Consider the following 22849-nt stretch of genomic DNA (forward strand, 5'->3'; position numbering starts at 1 on the left):
CACGGAGAGAACATGCAAACTCCACACAGAGATGGCCGAGGGTGGAATTGAACCCTGGTCTCCTAGCTGTGAGGTCTGCGCGCTAACCACTCGACCGTCATGCCGCCCACAATACACTCATCGTATTTATTAATTAATCTTCTCTCACAAATCCATCAAAGTCCTCATCTTCTGTATCTGAATTGAACGGCTGGGCAATTTTGCCATCAAACATGTCAGGTTCCCACTCATCATTGTCGGAGTCAGTCTCATTCAATGATGGTAAAGCAGATATACCTTAACCCAAGCATTCGCCGTCCATTCACATCATCGATCCACATTTGCGAAGGAATTACCACCATGTAATCAACGGTGGTGTGCAGGTACAATGAGGACAAAGGTAACGGTAACTGTCGACATTCTCGTTGTCTTATACTCCATATTGGATTGTTGAAGTAATTCCACTCCTCAGACCGATGTGCATGTTTTTTTTTTTTCCGTTCCCGTCTGGACTATTTACTAATCCGGCACAGTGTGTGCTCTGTTTTTTTTTTCAACCTACCAAAAACCCACCCATGGTAATCCAATTCCTTGATGTCTTTAACATCAGTACATAGACATGTGTTCCTTTCAACTTGCTTCTCGGTGAAATGTCTAATGATCACAGGTGTGGTGTTGTTATTCCTGCCATCCAGTGGAATTTGTTATCTCATGTTGCTGACATCCACATACATCCCCTTTTCATTGCAGAAAGTTAGCCATGTGTTACTCGGTTGAAGCTACATCCATTTCGTCTGATTATCCTCATCTGTTGACAACAGATGGGTGTGTAATGTTGAGTCCAGTATCATGAACGTATTTGTACGCGGAGAAAGCGACCCATAGAATGCTGTCTGCAGAGTTAAATCTGAGTAAAATACAGCTCTCCATTTGAACAGACATGTCTTGGCATACATGGTTTAAGTCTGACACATGACTGTGATAGTTGGCTATTAGTCAAGGTTGACATGCAACTGTCATTTACAAAGTATAGAAGTGACAAAAATCATACATTGCTTGTCCACACTGTAACAATGCGGTGTCTGCAGTGATGTGCTTCCTGACATTTTTTACATTATTCTTATTTTCCAGACCCTTGACATTTAAAGTAAAAATTTGTTACTTTTGATTCTTTGCCATCTTTTGGTCAGCCGTCTCCTCGTCTAATTCCTTATTGGGTCGGTTGCCTCATTCCACAATTCTTGTACGTTTAATTAGATCTGATCTGTCTGTGTGTTTGCTTTTGAGAGCCACCCTGTTAGCTTTGTCTCTAGCTTTACAAACGTTAATGCGACTGGGTCTACCATACCATCTGTTTTGCGTCACTTTCTTTGACACAGCTAAATCTCTCATAATTAATTCCTGGAAATCACCGTATTTCATTTCTACAATGTCTATCTTGTCTTAGCTTGCCTTAGCTTCTAAATAGTAGCAAATTCATCCTCGGAGCTGGTACATTCCAGGTCTGAAAATTGTTGTTTTCTTTTGCTGTGTCTCATTGTTGCTAGGCAATCACACGTGTGTGTGTGGGGGGGGGGGGGGGGGGGTAGCTTGGCTTTTAAGCGTCTAGCTGCAATCTGAATTTGTTCATATAAACAAATGTGTGTCTCTTGCCGGGCAGAGTTCAAGCCGAATGTGTCAGCAAGTAATCCTGCTCTTGTCAGGAAAACTCAAAAGTAGTCCAACTCTGATCATCAGAAAACATTCACTCTAAACAGGAAGTCAAAAAAGGCCCAGAAGACTCCAACCACAAACAGAGACTCAGAACGGTTGGCCAGCCCCATCGAAGCCCCCAGATGGAATTGACCCCACGGAGAGGATGCCAGGATCCAACCAATACCTATTTCCCCCAACACCTGACCACCAGTATCTACCTTATTCTGGACCAGAGACCACCACCCAACTAAGGAAAGTCACCCATGAACGAACCCCCCAGGAAAGCACCAGACTGCACTAGATGAGGCCTACTTAGGTGTCCCGTGGAAGGATACAATTGTGGGCACCAGGGAGGGCGCTCAAAGAGACCGGTACTAGTGACCAAAGAGGGCCAGGAACCACGTCATGTAAACTTGGTGACTACCCACATCAAAGTTGCAGCAAAAACCAACCCACATTGACCCAGACTTTGTCGATAAAGTGGGACCCAACTCCCCGATTTGCTTTGATCTAGAATATTTTTTCAGTGGTTTACTTTTTGTCGGAAACCCTACAGTACTGCATTGTACCAAGAACAGGTTTATACAATGCATGCATAGCTAAAGCTATTTTACGGCTTTTGTGTTGCATCTCCGAGAATGAAATACTTAGGGAGATAACGAGCTGACATGTTGACATCCTCCTCACCTCTATCGCTGCAAGGTATTTAATGCCACACACAGACTCGGGCAGATGTCTGTTGTTCCCAAATTGTTTTTGCATGCTAACCGGGTGATAATTTGCAACAGTCAGCTTGTGGGAAAAAAAAAACATTTAACCCTGTTGGTGCCTTTTGTTAATAAGACACATAGTGTGTTTTTTTATAGGACAACACAATTTGAAGCAACAGTTCGTCTGACAGTGGCGTGGCGGTACGGTGTGTGTTTTTGTTTTGTGTGTGTTGGTGTGAGTGATAGAATGACAGCCAAACGACAAGACTTGAGCTGTGATCACAGCTCTGTGAGGGGGAGACCAATGGCAAAGGCTGGCTGGATGCCTGTCAGTTTGTCTTTCTGTCAGCCTTTCCTGGTCATACTGTGGCTACGCATACATATAGACACACTCAAATGTACCTGTCTCTGTGCTTAATGGCTTCCTGTCCATCAAACACGTTTGCCCACACACACACACACACTTCTCTCTCACACACAAACACACCCACACGGTCAACAAACTGGCAACTGAGACACCACGGTGCACTGATTTCAGCTTTGGTTCCACATCACCTGCGACTAATGGTGGTAATTAATTGATGAATGAGGTCAAATCGGAGATATCCAAGCATGTCTCAATTCACATACAACCCAATCTCATCCTCGCTTCCAAGCCACTCCTCCCTCCCTTCCTCCCTCCCCCCTCCCGAGTTGTTTTCTTAATGTGCTGTGCACCACATTCCCTCAGTGCTCATCTGCATAAGACCTTGGGATGAATGTTAACGATGTGTAATTAGACAAGAGGTTAGATGGATGAGAGGGTGGAGGCAGCGAAGCCAGGGTGGTGCTGCCACCCGCTGGGTGGAGAGAAAACAATACACAACAGTAGACGTTTGCATGCATTTACATATACAGTGGAGCCCAGTACATTCAACATTCCGTGTACACAACCCTGCAAATTCATGGATTTTTGGACAAAAAAAACATTTTTTTCTGCAGAAAACATCTCAGTCTGTAATATTTTATAACTATAATGTGATAACGAAGGTGAAATATACAGCATACATATACCACTGGATATACAGTAAACCTCGGATATATCGGACTCGGATATATCGGAAATTCACTCACAACGGACAGATAAAAAAGAACCGATTTTTCTGTAATGCATTTCCAATAAAAATTCATTGCATATATCAGATTTTTTATAACGGATTTCGCCTATTTCGGACAAAATCTCCAGTCCCGTTCCAATGCATTTCCATTAAATTTCCCTCGCATATATCGGATGGCCGCATCGTTATGCTAATCTTGTTGATGTCACTGGCTATTGTCTTTCTCCTGGCTCCAGATTTAGGACAAATATAAAAGTGAGTGACGTCAATAATACTAGCACAGCAGTGAATGAGATCTTAACCTCACTATTGGAAATAACGTAGGCCTGACGGGCGTAACAGGGCCTAGCTTAATTAACAATTTGTTATGCTCAGAGTCCAATAAAGTTAAATTCTCATTACCTTACGTCTCTTTTCATTGCCCAGTCCAGGTACATTGGAAACATAGTCAAGGAAGTGCCTTTTTATAACGGATAAAATCCGATTTACGCATATACCGGATATAAATCCGATATATGCGTAAAACGGACATTTTCCGGTATACGCATATAACGGATTTCGCTTATATCGGACAAAACCAGTGGGAACAATTGAATCCGATATATCCGAGGTTTACTGTATAAAGTTTGGTTTATTCACGGCAACCAAGCCATTGCTGATGTTTGTCATTCTGAGATGATCCATTTTCAGCCTCAACGTTCCCTCACCAGACATGCAAAGTCATTTAAAGTAACATGCAATTTGTTTGCATCGTTCCATCCGGTGTCCCAGCTTCACAGGCACACATTCTGTAGCTCAGCACACATGACTGGGGTTAAAGTGTTTTAATTTGGCACCCTAACCGAGCTGTGATGAAGACAGGCAGACGGGACAGGAGTTGTGGCGGTGAAACCTGCTAAACGGGTGTTTCTCGGAGTGGAGTTTAAAATCAATGACTTATCAAAGCAGACATAAACGTGTTCAATGGAAGTAGTTGGTAAACATGTTTGGGATTGCAGTCGAATAACAGAGGGTTTGTTTGTTTCTCTTTTGATGTCTCACTAAGAACTAAGGTTCTCCGTGTTGGAGATGCCATGTTGAATCTCCACTCTTAATTAATTTGGGGAGCGTAGAGAGAGAGTGTGTTTGTCACCCTTGCTCTTGCCTGTTAGTGCTATTTGTCTCTGGCTGACCTTTGATTTCACACTGCATTGCTTTTCTCCCGTTATGGACAAGAGGTGTTTTTTTTTTTTTTTTTTTTTTTGCTGACAATAGTGGAAACCTTATCTTTTAAATAAGTAATTCCTCAACAGCTCTGTGAGTTCACCCGCAGCAAAATATTGGGATTGCTGAAAAGGCAGCCACTCCAGGGAAAAGTTCTCCCTTCTATATGTGCTATGGAACCTTTGCACAACTCTCATTAAAATATCACAATGTTTCAACAATGCGTTCTAAACAAAAATGTGTTATGTGCAACATGTTCTTTTTTAACAACAACTGTGTTTTAATGCTAATTTCACTGGATCGCTGCTTTGCTAGACGTTTTTAAGGCCCTGTGGGTCGAGATGTGACGGTATACTGCAAGCCGCCAGTGGGTAGAACTTTTGCACTCCATCAGCCGCATTCTTGTTTGATTGTGAGGACCTTTTGAGGTGCTTCATAATGTTTGCATGGCATTGTATACGATGTGTAGAAGATATGCCTTTATTCGTCCCTCAGTGGGGAAATTTGTATTGCACAGCAGCAAGAGTACAGAGTCAGTTAAGCAGTACAAATTACACAATATAGAAAAATAAACAATATAAACAACCCAAGTATTAACAAAATCAACAGTTATTCCCAGAGTTATATACAATACAGTATGTGGATACAGTAAACCTCGGATATATCGGATTCAATTGTTCCCACTGGTTTTGTCCGATATAAGCGAAATCCGTTATATGCGTATACCGGAAAATGTCCGTTTTACGCATATATCGGATTTATATCCGGTATATGCGTAAATCAGATTTTATCCGTTATAAAAAGGCACTTCCTTGACTATGTTTCCAATGTACCTGGACGCGCAGGCAACGCTGCAAATGACGTCGTATAGCGGCCTGTCACGATTCGGCGAATCGCAGCGCCACGATGCGGCCATCCGATATATGCGAGGGAAATTTAATGGAAATGCATTGGAACGGGACTGGAGATTTTGTCCGAAACAGGCGAAATCCGTTATAAAAAACCCGATATATGCATTAATTTTTATTGGAAATGCATTACAGAAAAATCGGTTCTTTTTTATCTGTCCGTTGTGAGCGAATTTCCGATATATCCGAGTCTGATATAGTTTACTGTAATATGAAACAAGATGAGATATATGACCAGTCTATACACACTGATCTCTGATTTCACAGACAAGCTAACAGGTTGAGTTTTAAATGTTTTCTCCTGCCATCCTTCCTGTTACCGTCAATTAAATATCTCTTGTAGGCTACTACTTCCCTCTATTCACGGTCCCGGCAACAACAAAAATGTAGTTCTATGTTCAAAGTTTCAGTTTGAGCTGCTCCCAGACCACCGACATCAAATTTTGATCTATTAGTGGCATTTTGATGTATTTGGGTTCAGACCATCTGAAACGTGTGAAAGAATGCGGCGCACATGACAGGTGGAAAAGGATGTGAAGATATCGGAGCAAGGCAGCAACAATTGAGGTGACAGCTGGAGTTCCAGAAGTGGGGCGGATGAGGAAATTGCAAAGAAATGAATGTGCCGGCACCTGGATGAGGCCTGATGCTGAATGCAGTAATGTTGATGCATCGTCATGAATTATATTTTTTGTGGTGGCTGTTTGTATATGAAGTACATGCATCCTATCATCTTGTACTTTGTTGTAAAACAGTAATTATTTGTTTATTGCAGTTAATTGGTTGAATACCTGACCATTCATTTTCTACCGCTTAATCTCACGAGGGTCGCGGGCGTGCTGGAGCCTATCCCAGCTGTCTTCGGGCGAGAGGCGGGGTACACCCTGGACTGCTCGCCAGCCAATCACAGGGCACATATAGACAAACAACCATTCACACTCACATTCATACCTATGGACAATTTGGAGTCGCCAACCGAAACCCGGAGTACCTGGAGAAAACCCACCCATGCACGAGGAGAACAGAGATGGCCGTGGGTGGAATCGAACTCCGGTCTCCTAGCTGTGTGGCCTGCGTGCTAACCACTCGTCCACCGTGCAGCCCACTCCTGACCATCATAAATGAATTTCTGCGAAATAGGAGTCCTTCTAGACATGAAATAACACCCATATATAGTCAACTTTACACTTGTATTGTATTTATTATAAAAATCGAGAGAAAATAAGCTTTTTAAGGCATTCAGTAAACAAGTCGGACGTCGTTTTTTTTGGCAGTACAATACCATAGCTATTAGCTTAAGAAATCCAGTGCACTCGTTGCATTGCGCAGCTCACACACATAATCTGAGAGATTCGTTGCTGCCGCATCTCAGCATTCTGCACTGTATTTGAAATCTCAAATTCAGTGATTTTTATTAAGAAAATGTTAAAACCGATTGGAATCCTACTGAAAATACATTTATAACATAGTTTAATGGTGGTGAGGCTATGACCGCACATCACTATATTGGTTATAGACTGATTTGTTTTCTCTATTTTTGTCAAATATTTGCCATGTAAAGGAAGTATAAACAACTTAGATACTAACCATCATGAAGCGTATTTCACAGAATGGGTATCTATGCAGGTAAATGCTTAATGGTGGCTTGCAAAGGTGAAGCAGGTAAATTAAATCCAGTGCTTTGTTTCTACTTAAATGTCAACAGATAAAAGGCTTTTTTTTTTTTCTGAACATCTCCTCAGTACCTGTCTGGAAGCCTGCTGGTATAACACCTCATTCAATGGCTGCCTGTAAACTGTGGCTAAGGCTGTGGGAGATAGAAGTGATGCCTTCAGCCCTTTGTTCAACTGTGACATGGCTCCTCAGACACCTTTGTCCTGGAAGGAGAGGCCCATTCACTGTGTGCCTGGGGAACAAATTGAATCTGGTTGACAATTAATAGCCGTGCCGCATGTTTAATTAAGAGCATGAAGCCAGCGAACAACGCCAGGGAGATAAACAGAGGAGAAATGCACAGAGCCAGACTGGCCACACAAAAGGGAAGTGGTCATCGCGTCTGCTTGATCGATTCTCTACTGTCTGCAGGGAGCAGCCTTCACATGCCGCCTTTGGCTCACCTTTGAACCGAGCCAAAGTTTTAGACAGGAACGATGAGAAGCCGATAATGCTCACATTGGAAGTGGAACTATTGATTAAAAAAAAAAAAAAAAGTTGAGGGAAAGTTAATTAAAATATGTTATTGTGGTTAGCATGTCAGCCTCACAGCTTATTGGAGACTATAAATTGTCCATCGGTGTGAGTGTGAATGCTTGTTTGTCTCCATTATACTGTATGTGCCCTGTGATTGACTGACTGACTCAGTGTGATGGTTTCTGCTAAAACTGTACCTGGTTCTTCGCGTGATTATTATTTTCATGTTGAGCACAAAGCACACAGTGAGACAGACCACTTGTCAGTTTCTATAACAGGTCAGACCATTCCAGCCATCGCTCCACAGATCCACATATTGACCCCCACTAAAACCCGCTCACTCCCGTGCACTTGAATTAAGAGGTCCTCTTCTGCAGCTAACAATCACATCAGTCAGCAGGATAGCCGTAGCTAAGAGCAAAAAGAGTAGTTCATGCAAGGATTTGACTGATATAGTGTATGTGCTTGGAGAGCATATTTGTGTATGTGTGTGTGTGTGTGTGTGTGTGTCTGCTGACAGGCTCACCGAGATGTAACTGGCTCATGTAGAATTACAAGGGTCAGCGTTTGCTGTACAGACTGGACAGAAAGTGGTAACAAAGAATACAGTTTGGCAGACATTGATGATACTTTCATGCTAACAAGTAAAAAGCAGTCAGAAAGTGTGTGTGCATGGGGAGGGGGGTGACTTTCTCCGAGCTAATTGGCACGAGCTGAGGACCCGACCCTTTCTTTTTCCATTGCTGAGCCATTTCCAGGACGCATCAGTGTTGTTGCTGTCATTCATTCCGCTTGTCTTCAGAATACTTCCTGCAGAAATTGACATAACATCATGCCACTTTACTTAACCACTTAGTCTCGTGACCTTCAACTGTACTTTCGCTGCTTTTACTGTGCATGTACCCCCTCTCCGTAGAACATGATGTATCTCGCTACTCAATTTGAAACAAAAAGAGATGAGGATATTAGATTCACTGCACAGACAATATTCTCACACACTTATTTTTTCCTGCATGTATGAGTTCAGGTCTAATAACGCACTGATTTTTAGAGGACAGGTTTTTTTGGGTGGCATTGGGTGTATCTTGGATTGAAGGTTTGAAATTGGTTTCATGCAAGGGCGCTTCAGTCATTTGGCGGCACTGAATAGTAATTCAGAGGATAATATAGGCATTAATTGATTCTGGAGCCTGAAATAAATACGCTATTGGGCTCGCAGACAGACCTCTTCTCATTTGCACATGGAAGCCAGGGGGAGCCTCTGCGAACCACCCACCTTCCTTCCCTCATCTGTGAAGTGCATCGGGCCAAGATGATAGCCGACATGATTGACACAAGTGAAACGGTGACACACTAGAGTCCACTGTTATTATAGTTGTGCTCGATTGTATTGCTGCTCTCCTATCGGTAATACGAGTGAAATTTTACAATGCGCTGCATAGAAAAGATTGTTACAATGTCTCCAGTGAGAGAAATCTCTACCCATTTATATTTTGATGACACATAATGCCCTCGCAGTGGATTTTCATTGCCATATTTGTCTCGTGTAAAGTATGAAAAACACGAGCTACAGTGTGTCATCTTACCTTACATCATATTTTGAATCATGGAGGCTCTGTGTCTTTGTTCTACTTGGTCCAGCTGTCAGCAGGAAGTGACTATATGCGTGGAGGTGCTTCAAAGAGGTCAATGATGTGCAGAGTGGGCACCAGAGTTCATAGAGCATGAACACACAAAGTGCATGGAGGTGAACCTGGCCACTTTTTAGCCGAGGCCTTCAACACCTTCCAGTGTTTCCATGTGTACATATTGTCCTCCTGTGTAATAATACGCCGCGACATTTCTTTAATGGTACACGTCTTAAAGCCTTTGCCAGAAGTTAGCGCCAGAAGGGGAAAGAATTAAGAGTAGGGAAGGATGCAAAAGAATCATTGCACAGGACGCATTTTCTCAAGGGTACAGCCGTAGGAGGTCCCATATGGGCTTTAGAACAGCAGGCACACACACATCCATAGCAATAACCACAGGGTCGCCATGTAGCCTAATTATGGCTGACAAAGATGAATGTATTACATCTCAGTCAACTTTACGTCCAATTCCGTGTCGCTTACATCTGATCTGCGCTTGCACAGACCCTATTCATCAGTCCTTCAGGTCTATCTTGTAGTTTACACTGCAGTTTTCCACAACCAAATAATTGGGTTCAGTACTGCAGGTATGGCAGTGCTGCAAATATTGCAGATATAATGCACTGCTATTTTTTCCCAGACGGTCTACTGTAAGGCTTTGGTTGCGAAACCATAGTTAATTGGAACTGAGACCACCTTGCCATTTTTGGTTAAATTGCTAATTAATCCCAAGCGCGGGCGGCACGGCTGTCTAGTGGTTAGCGCGCAGACCTCACAGCTAGGAGACCAGGGTTCAATTCCACCCTCGGCCATCTCTGTGTGGAGTTTGCATGTTCTCCCCGTGGATGCGTGGGTTTTCTCCGGGTACTCCGGTTTCCTCCCACATTCCAAAAACATGCTAGGTTAATTGGCGACTCCAAATTGTCCATAGGTATGAATGTGAGTGTGAATGGTTGTTTGTCTATATGTGCCCTGTGATTGGCTGGCGACCAGTCCAGGGTGTACCCCGCCTCTCGCCCGAAGACAGCTGGGATAGGCTCCAGCATCCCCGCGACCCTCGTGAGGATAAGCGGTAGAAAATGAATGAATGAATGAATCCCAAGCGCCTGATTTAAAGACAAAATGTACCATAATTGAAATCTGGCGATAAATATACACAGAAGTCAGATGTACATAATATTGCATATTTTTTAAGTAGAATAAAACTAGTTTTTGCTTCTACACATGTTTATGAGTGTGCATGTGTGTGTTTTATGACATTTGGGGTGTGTCATTTTGACCCGCGGAGGATCAGTAGCAGGAGGTCACCAGCCATGGCCGATCAAGATGAAACCCCCTGATTCTGGTCACTAGCCCATCGATTGGGGCATCCCCAGGAATAAGGCACATGTGTAATCACACTGGAAATAACTGAAGGCCTGACCGGGTCTGTGACATTTTGCACATAAAACGGATTGTGTTGGTGGACCAGCAACTGTGGTGAACATCGATTATGGGAGCAGAGAGGCATGCGATGCTGAGGAATAAGCAGAGGCTCCCCGGGAGAATGCTTCTGTTTTTCAGAGCGATCGTAAGACCAGCATGCCAAGCACAAATGTGACCACAGCCACTGACCAACGACTGGAAAACGGCTATCCGGGATCAATACCAAATAGATCCCCAAACTATGTATAATGTTAAGCAATGGGTGGTTTGTCTTTCTTGTTCCACCCCTATGGAGGAAAAAGCAATCGTCCATAGGAGCGTCAGTGAGTACAGCAGCTTAAAGGCCTTTGCAATAATTATGGACAGTGTCAAACATTGAAAATATGATTTTATTACTAGAGAAACCGGTCATATTTATATATTTATCTGTACTGTAGGGACTGAACTTGAAAATGAAACCAAAAAATGCCCCCCCACCACCCATGACCACCTAAAGTACATTAGAGCCCTGTAGTCATGAACTAACACCCCCAGAGTCACCCAATTCGGTAGCTACCGGGTACTCCGGTTTTCCAAAAACATTACAACTAAGACAGCTTTGGAAACGCTCGGAAATACAGCTGGAATAGGTGCAGATTTTGGAAGATCTAGAAAGCTTTGTGTGCGGGTTATTGTGTGTAGCTGCTCTATAGGAGTCCACAACTCAAGACAAAAATGAGCATAATAGGTCCCCTTTAAAATAACACAGAAAGTGTATTTCTATATGTCGCTTACCAAAAATTATTTTGATGATAAATACAAATGAGGGCGGCACGGCGATCGAGTGGTTGGCGCGCAGACCTCACAGCTCGGAGACCCAAGTTCAATTCCACCCTTGCCATCTCTATGTGGAGTACTCCAGGTACTCCGGTTTCCAAAAACATGCTAGGTTAATTGGCGACTCCAAATTGTCCATAGGTATGAATGTGAGTGTGAATGGTTGTTTGTCTATATGTGCCTTGTGATTGGCTGGCGACCAGTCCAGGGTGTACCCCGCCTCTCGCCCCAAGACAGCTGGGATAGGCTCCAGCACCTCCCGTGACCTTCGTGAGGAAAAGTGGTAGAAAATGAATGAATGAATAAGGCTCGCACTGTGGGGGTGACGTCCAGGGGACTTTCAGCTTGCATACAAAAACATCCATCTTGCTCTGTGGCAGCAATGCAAACTTCTCATTTCCAATTTCTGCCAAAAATGACGCAGCATATCTGTAGCCAAACATGAGTTGTTAGTAGTTGTCGCGACGCAATGAACAAGCACCATGTGGCTTCACTACAGTGGATCTAAAGTGGACAGCCATCCCCTCTAATCAGTTTGGGGATCTCATGGAAGCCCCACAGAAGTCTTAATGAGCAGAGAGTTGATGGGGGCGGGGTGGGGGCATCTTTTTAACCCAGCAGAGGGACTCGTAGCACAGCCTTGCAACACTTTAACAGATGCCAAGTGCAGCTGTCAACAGCCCCATACTCTGTTCACACCCCATTGTTTTTGCGTCTATTTTCTTTCTCTCTTCTTTGACTGTATGTCTGCTACTGTATCACCCCTCTGACTACCCCCCCCCCCAAGTTCCGCCCCGAGCATCAGTCTTGACAGTGGATCCTATTAGATGTGCGCAAACAGTCATAAAGGCCAGTCGGACTTGCTTGAATTGATTCACACACTTCTTTCACCTTCCTTGAAGAGTAATATATTGTGCCTGAGCTTACATGCATAAAACGTGTGATATGTTATTGCTTGTGCATTAAAAATTCATGAAGTATAAACAAAAAAAAAAACCCTCAAAATTATTCAGTGGGTTTGCTTGCATCGAACCAAAGCATACTTTTTAATCGCCACCTTTATGCTTCTACTTGTGTTAATGCATTTATCATTGTCATACAGAGGAAAAAAAAGAACTTTTTTTCCTCTCTTCTCTCATCCTTTATGGTTATTGTACCTTTTCGGTTACTCTTCAGCTTCTTGCTGCATCCCTCTCTCCTGTGTGTATATGCATCTCTTCTGGGTCTAATTGCATTTAAATTTGTGCCGGCATAGTCTTGTGATGGCTTCGAGCTTCGGCAACCCCTCCTCCCCCCTGCGAGTGGATTTGTGCATGGCCCTGAGCAGGTTAGTTTCCTCGGCTGCCTTGGAGGAAGTATCAGATGACCTGGCACTCCACAGTGAAACCCAGGTCATCAGGGAGGGCTCCTCTCACTGTCTCCTTCCCTTGGCCCCTCTCTCATGCACTTCCTGTTTTTCAAGTACAAGGCAAGGTCAAAGCTTTGAGAATGCATTCCCCAGGCTTCACCACAAGGCAGGCCACAGGCATTGTCCTTTGTTGTCTAAACCAACATTGCTCTATCTTCTCTTTCACATCCTCTTGCTTGCTCATATTCAATTCATTAGCTGAAGCTTTCGCTCCCTATTTATGGTAATCATAATGATTGTGTATTTCGAACATATATACATGCAAGGTTACACTGTATACATGTTTACAGTCGCACAATTCAACATGTCTGAAAAGGAGTAGGAAGAAGCAGCTCTTATTTAATCCTACCCTTTGTCTGTGTCCCATCAATTAATTATGTTTCTTGAAATGAGAAGGAATGAATGAGAGATGGCGCTTTGTTGATCGTCACTTATACACAAGTACAAGCGAAATTGTGCAATCATCCATACATATTTATATACTACAACATACTATACAGTGAGACAAGGAGTGGACAGGATAATTGGGCAATGAAGGAGGGGGAGAAAAGTACACAGGGAAAAATGGAATTCCAAACTAAACTCCAAAAATGAAGAACTGAAAATGTGGGACTGTTAAAAAAAAACCTCAGCATACATTTGCACAAGTAAACACATTGTTTACACAACATGAACACAACCAGGAAGTGGAAAGGGTTGGATGAGGCATATGTGTGTCTTACAGTGCGTGGCCCGCGGACGTCCCCCCCCCCATCACATGGTGCCCGATCTTAGAGCTCAGTTTGCATGGTGTCATTGCGATCAAACAGCAGTTGCCATGGATACGTCAGTAGGTGAGCCCAGACAGGAGAAACAAACAGGTGTCCGTGAAGAAATAATGGAGGGTCAGAGCGTCCCACTGCAGTTATCTCTTGGGAGAAGCTGTTATCACAACACGACCTTGGTTTCGGCGTGGGGTGGTAAGCCGAAATCCAGATTAAGGTTATTGTTTGGGTTAGTGTGAGCAGCCATGTTCCATTAGACTCTGTGTCCATTTCGGTCTCTGACTGCCTTTGCAAAGCCGAAAACTTCTCCAAGATGGTATCCTTGTTGTGATTCGCCATCATAGTCAGAGTGGGAATGGCTTTACCCACCGTAACATTCACCACCAAGTCGATCCGTTGCCTCTTGTCAATTGTGTCAACGAGTTGATCAGTTCCATTATTTTCATATAAAAAAATAGCTCATATTACTACAATATTTGAGGTATTTACTCACTTTGTTCTATTTTTGAATCCGACATACAGAGTATAGTACATTTGTTTTCATTCATTTACATGAATGGGGGTCCTTGCACTGCACTGTTTCTTGTTTAAGTAACTTTTCACCCAGATTAAGACTACACTCCTGATGCCGTACCGTTATTTATTTTTTTATGAAGACATTATGATTAATTGTATTAAATTGTTTTATACCATCTATAAATACTCGGGCTGCAAATTGTTTGTGATCTGCTGCACCACTGATTACTGCCATTGACTGCCACGGATATATTGTAGAGGCAAAAGAGGGGGATATTATGGGTGGTGGCTGCATGGTCGAGGAGTGGTTTGCGCACACGCCTCACTGCTTGGAGACCTGAATTAAATTCCACCCTCGGCCATCTCTGTGTGGAGTACTCCGGGTACTGCGGTTTTCCAAAAACATTACAATTAAGACAGCTTTGGAAATGCTCGGAAATACAGCTGGAATAGGTGCAGATTTTGGAAGATCTAGAAAGCTTTGTGTGCGGGTTATTGTGTGTAGCTGCTCTATAGGAGTCCACAACTTAAGACAAAAATCAGCATAATAGGTCCCCTTTAAAATAACACAGAAAGTGTATTTCTATATGTCGCTTACCAAAAATTATTTTGATGATAAATACGAATGAGGGCGGCACGGCGGTCGAGTGGTTAGCGTGCAGACCTCACAGCTAGGAGACCAGGGTTAAATTCCACCTTTGGCCATCTCTGTGTGGAGTTTGCATGTTCTCCCCGTGCATGCGTGGGTTTTCTCCGGGTACTCCGGTTTCCTCCCACATTCCAAAAACATGCTAGGTTAATTGGCGACTCCAAATCGTCCATAGGTATGAATGTGAGTGTGAATGGTTGTTTGTCTAGGCTCCAGCACAGGGTCCAAATCACACCAGTCTGGCGTCAGGTTATTCCGGGACAGTGGTTCCCTCCGTCATGGAATACCTCCATCAAATACCACCCTCATGTTTGCCGATGCCTTTTGTGTTCCATGAAAGGGTGACGGCTGTGATCCAGCCTACAAAGAGGGAATTGTGACTGCAACTGATTGCGACAAGCATATTAAAGAAAGGGTCACGTAGTGTGTATTTTCTGATGCTGTTTCCGCTCCTTTCTTTGGTGCTAAGAAGTGAAATAGAATGAATAAGTTAGTGTCATCTCCAATTTCACCTTGGTAGATATTTCAAAACCCCATTCTCTTGAGGAAAAATGCCGTAACCTATAGAGCGAAAGTATCATTTGAAAGGCGAGTCACAAAACCGTTTTCTCATGTTGGATTTTTACCTTTTTAGAAAAGTTAAGTTAAAGATGGTATGCAGAGGGGAGAAAAAAAAAGAGGCAAGGCGATGAGTGCGGGAGTGACACCTTCATTGCAAGACAATGCTAACGGCACGTCGGGCTGAGACAGGTGACTGGTGATGCTGATGACACTGATTGTAAGTCAGCAGACAGAAGCACACACACCGACAAACTCTCCATCTCAATCAGCCTAGAGACTTCTAACAAGGTGTCCAGATGAGATTCACACCAAACAAGTCATAGTCGTACTCTCCAAACTGGTGCAAACTGACTTTTCTTACATTTTTTTTCCACAACGCCGCATGTGTAGTATATTTCAACAGCACCTAGAGACAAAACCTTGGCCGGGATCATGTCATGAGAGGAGGATGAGGCAAACGGAGAGGAAGTACAAACAGCCTTGCAGGACCAAAACTCCTGACATGTGAGGTTGAGCGAGGCAGGTTCTGTGTGTACCGAGAGCCTTCCCTGAATATTTCCCCAGTGACTGAGAGCAGGCCAGAGGCGTTGAGGTCAGCAGATAGAGTCCAAAGCCCATTGACAGCTGCTCGTTTGACTTTGATGCACCATCAGTGTTGAGCACTACAACCCCCCCCCCCCAACCCATCCCTCTCGCACTCACCCACAAGCGTGTTTGCTCAACCTGAACGCATGCTAGCCTCTCATTATGCCGCCCATGCAAACTTTGTCTCTTTGCAGCTGTTTAATGGCCGCGCGTCTGTTTTTGTTTGTTTCCTCGCCATAAGATTATTCCACCTTTATGGTTGGTCGGGGGGTTGGTATTATCCCTGGCATCTGTTCGTAAAGGAGGGGCTCACACAAAAAGCCAGAGGTACAAAGGCTCGTCTTTGTTTGTGTTTTCAAGTCTTTAATGGGAGACCATGCTGCAGCCTCTTGGATAGTCTGCAAGTGAGAATGTGGATGGATTTTTAAGAGAGGAGTGATGGAAGGTGTTAACAGGCACCACGGTCACCCGCCACAATCTCCCTGCTGAATAGCTTGCATTAATCTAATCAGTGCTGTGTTAGTCTAATTTACTTACAAATGCATGCATAAAAATAACGCTACCATGACCCTTTTTCCTTGTACTCGCCATAATTGTTATTGAAACAATTAACACATTTGCTCGGTGTGCTTGCGCTTCCAGAAACTGTGCTTTTCTCAGCATTTACGGCTATTTTATAATACAAGCGATATTTTAAACTGGAAGATTATTCTTTATCTGTCTTTGACAATTCCCTTCTGGGTAGTTTAAACTTCAACAGAATGGCAAGTTAATCAACACAGTGCGGCGAGCCTCAGCTTGCACCTGGAGGCAAGGGCACTAGTTCAAGCTACAACCTTTCTTTGCCGGGACAGCAGCCAGACTAGAAATACCCTCACATGGCTGCAGCCTGCAGCATCCTTATGGGCTGCCTCCATTGTGCTGTGTCCCCGTGCCAGGTCACAGTTGGGACCAAGTCTATCGGAACCTCTTTTCCATGGTGCATACATTAAAGCTGCGGTATGTCACATCGAGCCAATGCCGAGAGGGCATTAACTTTTAAAGGTAAAGGTACCTGAACCCGCCCTTTTCGCGCTTTGAGTGTGTAAGCGACGCTCTACGGGACACGCGCATGCAGATTAGTTACTGTAAGTTTGCTGTCAGCTAATGATCGTGATCGTAACAACATCATGATTGCAAATTGTTGATCGAGTGACCAATCATCTTATTTAGGCCAAAATGAGGATTAGCGGCATATGCTAGCCGGTGGTGGAGTTCTCATATTTTTTGCTTAAAAAAAATGTAAGCAGACCTCACAGCTAGGACACCACGGTTCAATTCCACCAGTTTGCATGTTCTCCCCGTGCATGCGTGGGTTTTCTACGGGTACTCCGGTTTCCTCCCACATTCCAAAAACATGCTAGGTTAAGTGACTCCAAATTATCCATAGGTATGAATGTGAGTGTGAATGGTTGTTTGTCCATATGTGCCCTGTGATTGGCTGGCCACCAGTCCAGGGTGTACCCCGCCTCTCACCCGAAGACAGCTGGGATAGGCTCAAGCACCCCCGCGACCCTTGTGAGGAAAAAGCGGTAGAAAATGAATGAATGAAAAACTATATTAGGAAAGCAGGAAGTGGACAAATGTAACAGCTCCAGCATCCCCCACGACCCTTGTGAGGAAAAAGCGGTAGAAAATGAATGAATGAAAAACTATAATAGGAAAGCAGGAAGTGAACAAATGTACCAGTAACTGATTGTAAAAGTACCAGATGGAGGGGTAGAATTTAATAAGCTTTGCTTCTTCCTACTCCTTTTGGACATGTGGAACTGTGAATTGATTATGTGATGCACTCAATTGTAATCTGATGCATGTTCAAATGAAATAAAACCATTACTTGAGTCAGTAACATCCAGCGGCTTTAAGTGCACCAATTAGTCAAAAGAAGCAACAAAATCGTAGCACCATCGTTTCTTTCAAACTCTCGTCCCACACACCAAACAAGACAATAGTCTCACAGAATAGCCAAAGCTTTGTCGACCAATTCATCACGGAGAGAGATGTGCATCTTTAAATTCATATGAGAGATGGCAGCAGGTCTGTCCTTGTGTCAAGTACTCTCGACAGTCCCAGGACGTGATAAATGTCCCAGCTGAGGAGTGAATTGCCGCCTGTCGCAGGTAATCATTGGGTTGTCTACCAGCATGTAATGTGCTTTTATTTATGCCTATTAGTTTGGTGAGGAAAATGGCCAGGTAAGATCCGACATCTTACATCGTACACTTAACTGATGCCGAGGACAGGACAAACAAGGGAAATGTTTAAGAATCTCTGTGTAGCGGTACTTGACGTCACTTTGTACACAACCTGACTCCAAAGGCAACCTGTTCTGATCCGGCTGTAGACGCATTAGAAGACTGTTGTGCAATTATTATTCAAAGGTTAAAGATCCTTTGAGGCGTGTCAAGGGCAGATCAAAAAGGATTTAGGAGAGGATCGGACCAAAATTTTGAAAAGATGCTCACTCAGTAAGACAGAGATGTCAATCTCTCTGCTTAGCACCTTGATGTCCTTGAGCTTGATCAAAGCTTTTGGAACAAAGTCGGTCTCAGAAGATGATCTGACCTTAACTGCCTTCCAGGTCTTGTCTTTTGCATTACCGTTACTGGTCTCCATGTACCTTTCTTGAGCTCTCTGGTACTGCTCTGGTCTGTTTTGCTTCCATTTATGCTGCTGCTTAGGCTGGAGGAATGCCAATGAAGTGGGCTCACAGTATTACAAACACCAGAGAATGGTGATTAAAGATGACATATCTAAGCCTCACTCCTCCTCTCTCCTCTCTGCTCTTTTTCACAGGAGATTGCGGCTTATTTGATAACGTTTGAAAAGCATGAAGAATGGCTAACAACATCCCCTAAAACAAGGTAAGCCAATTATACTGCCATCTTTAAAACCATAACTTATGATTCATTGTTGTTCATTTCAAAATGTTTTTTTCAAAAAAAATGCTGGGCTTGCAACATCTTTCAAGTTCAATTCTGCCGGGCTGATAGCACGGTGCACACAGATACACCGAATCAAAGGAACATTATATATAATCATTGCATTTAATAGGCATGCCCATTCATAGAGCACCATACATTTTGACCAATCATTTTTTTACATAAGGCACGACTTTGGATTGATAATAAACAGTTGTTTATTGATATTCTTTAGCTGATCTCTCCAGTTCCAGGATAAACACCCTTTGCTTATTTTTTTCTGTTGCAAATGTTGTCGTACAGACAAAATTGATTTGTTACAAAAGCGAATAGTAATGTTTACTCGACTCAACATGCTTTGTGTGGCAAAGGTGTTGCTAGGTGCTTGTTGCATGCACCCTTCTACATAAAAAAAAAATCATGAAAAAGTTCAATAATTTTTTGTCACTCATTTCAGAATGTGAAACCCATATTTTATACAGATTCATTATACAGAGTGAAACATTTCAAACATATATTCCTTGAAATTTTGATAATTGTGGCTTATAGATCATGGAAACACAAAATGCGGAAAATTAGAATTTCAGGAAACACAGGGAACCAACACCAACAGATGATATTCTTCCCCATATCATCACTAACTGTGGAAACTTCACACTAGGCTTCAAGCAACATGGATTCTGCATCTCTCTCCACTCTTCCTCAAGACTCTGGAACCTTGATTTCCAAATTAAATGCAAAATTGGCTTTCATCTGAAAAGAGGACTTTGGACCACTGAGCAACAGCCTAGTCCTTTTTCTTCTTAGACAAGGAAAGAAGCTTCTGATGTCTCTGATTCAGGAGTGGCTTGATAATGCAACATTCGTAGCCCATGTCTAGGATTAATCTGTGCGTAGCGGCTCTTGATGTGCCAAGTCCAGTTTCAGTCCACTGCTAGTGAGGCTCCCCCAAATTCTTGAATGGATGTTGATTGACAATGTGAAGGCTGCGGTCATCCCTTTTGCTGGTGCACCTTGTCCTACCATACTTTTCCCTTCCACTCAACTTTCCATTAATATGCTTGGATACCTCCTTGCGGAGGGTGTCAATGATTGTCTTCTGGACATCTGTCAAGTCAGCAGTCTTCCCCGTGACCATGTTGCCATCTGACCCATTAAAAGGCTCAGGATAACTTTGTAGGCTATGACACCATGACTTTCCAAGATTGATGTTTTTCCACAATATTCAAATTTTGGGTTTTCATTCAGTCACAATCAGCAAAAATTCAAGAACTAAATGTGTAATCAATGTCTATTATATATGGCTTTCACATTCTGAAATAAGTGACAAAAAAATTAATGATATTGTAATTTTTTCACATGTACCTGTACATGGACCGAGGGCTTTTTAACATCCTTTGGTCATGCTACTCACCCCACACTACTCTCCTACAGCCTCAAAGGGACAGTAATAATAGCGCTAAAACAGAAACCATTCCATTTTAATTCCAAAGTTGGTATTACTTTTACCTTTACTACTCACTCCAAAATGTAAGAAATGCAATTCTGGTGAAAAACGCAAGTATACATTGTGAAAGAGGTTTTTTTTTTTTTTTTAAAAAAAGGTTCTGAAGGATGCTCTAACATTGAAAATGTCACAACTCTGGCGTCCTCCAACTGAAGACAGCCCGACACTGACACTTGTGTGAGATGTGCGACTTTTGATCCAGTGACTTTCCAGCCAAATGGTTCCCTGGATGCTCAGGGCCAGTCTGTCACTACTGGCTGTCACATACGTGGTGTTCTCGGTTGCTTGTGCTCTTTGGGATTTCAACCCCACGTCATGTCTCAGTGCAGGTGCAGCAATATCAGAAAACATGTCACCGGGGAGTGCCCCCCCTTGTGTGTACATCTGCAAAACACCTGACAACACAAAAAAAACCATATCCCACGGTGTAGAGGAGCTATCACTGCGGGACAGGTTGTGTGGAGGTTTCGAATGTGTCGATTTCAAGGGAGGTGCACAAGAGGGGCTTTGATGTGTGTGTTTTCCTGGATGTCAGTAAAAGGGCAGAGCATAGTGATGGATGTCAGGCCTGGAAAGCTTGTCAGCAGTGAAAGGGTGCTGCATATATGTGTGATTGATAGGAGATGACTGATGGCTGGCCCCCATAGAAAAAGCTTTCTGTTCAAGGTAATAGGTGATAGGTCAAACATGGGACACCTGTGGTTAAGTGTTTCCTTATCATTTGTCATCACACATCTGGATGATAGGTGTGTGTATAGGTGTGTGTGTATGGTTGGTGTGACCCCTGTGGGGAATAGGTTAAGTAGGCTAATTCTCCCCCCCCCCCCTAGTTTCTGTGGACAGGTTCATTGGGGCGTGATGGGAGGAAAAGATAAGCAGCAGTGGGGTCATACGTGCAGCAGGGTAGACCTGCACGACTGCCTCTCATGTAAGAACCCTGACATATGCAGGTTGTAAACATGGGAGTGGGCCACAGCTGGAGTTCAAGGAGGTGTTTGACCAAGGTGACATGCAATGCAAACGGAGACGGCAGCGTCATATATATATTACAATACTTCTCCCATCATGTGTTCTCTAACAACATAACCAATGTTCTCAATTTGGGGGGTTTCTGTTTACCACATATTCTGAAGCCAGCAAGGGGAGAGTAATGGCGTTCCTGAGTGATTGATGCTCCTTGCTCAAGTAATACACATCCGTTTTCAGATAGGAAGTGCAACCGTGTTTAAAATCAATACCGGTGTTCTCCCAGCGACTGCTTCAACGGCGCTACAGCTAATTCAGGCCGCACATGTCAGATCTAGGGAAATCTTTCCCAACTCGGGCTCTGCACTTTAATTTACACACACAGCCATGCTAGATTCCATTTCCATTAAGGGGAGAGCCTGGTATTATGGCTTTAATGAAGGCGGCGGCCATGCTGTCATTTAACATAGCTGCCACCCAACACCTTTACTCCACAGTGGGGAATGCATTCCAAGGGACAATTAGGAGTTTCCTCCCCTATAGGTAGTCTTATTCTTTATATCCGTGGCCAGTGAAAATGTGTCCATGTTGCCTCAGTGTTTTGGTCAAGAGGCTGAACACAAACAATGCACTGAAACAATGTTTGCAAATCTGGGAAACAACTTGGGATTTGACTTCATCTTGAGGGTGTAAAGCAGGGGTCTCAAACACGCGGCCACTAGTTTGAGGCCCCCGCCTTGATATGAAAGTTTAATGTTAGTGCGGCCCGCGCAAGTTTGATATGGATGCTGTATGGTATCATGTACCCAGAAAAAATTATTACATTTGATTAATGTTCATGTTAAAGGTTAAATAACTGTTAATAGTCATCCTCCCTATCCGTGTGGAAGTGGTAAGTTTTTGGCTATTTAAGTTTAAAGGAAATAACTTGAAGGCTACCGTTTAGGTCGCTAGCTCTCTAGTTTGCGAGTTATAATGTGTCTCAAGACCCTGCAGTTGCGCAATATGTCGTAAATAAAAAAAAGTATAAATGTGACTATAGTCGTGTTTTGTCATGTCTACAGGGCTCTAATAATGCTTTGTTCATTTTAATCTGAAAAAAAATACTTTGTCTACCCACCAACTATATTTGGTTTCTTAAATTTGCCGTTTTATTATTATTATTATTATTGTTATATTTATTTATTACTGATTGATTTTCTTTATTCTTGATTTGTTTTTTTCATCTTATTTTGTGTAGAAAAATAAAAAGTAAGATATTTGAGAACAGTGGAATGTTTTA

General features: G+C 43.1%; 1 protein-coding gene across 10 annotated transcripts in view; it reads left to right on the forward strand.

Annotated features, from left to right (window-relative positions):
- Positions 1 to 22849, forward strand: part of camta1a (calmodulin binding transcription activator 1a) — a 312882-nt gene that overhangs the window by 120413 nt on the left and 169620 nt on the right. For all 10 annotated transcript variants that reach the window (XM_058052090.1, XM_058052091.1, XM_058052092.1 and 7 more), the window contains one exon: positions 18970 to 19037. In XM_058052090.1, coding sequence (XP_057908073.1) covers positions 18970 to 19037 — 68 coding nt within the window. The remainder of the gene's footprint in view (positions 1 to 18969; positions 19038 to 22849) is intronic.

This window comes from Doryrhamphus excisus, chromosome 16, assembly GCF_030265055.1.
Source record: "Doryrhamphus excisus isolate RoL2022-K1 chromosome 16, RoL_Dexc_1.0, whole genome shotgun sequence".
NCBI lineage: Eukaryota > Metazoa > Chordata > Actinopteri > Syngnathiformes > Syngnathidae > Doryrhamphus > Doryrhamphus excisus.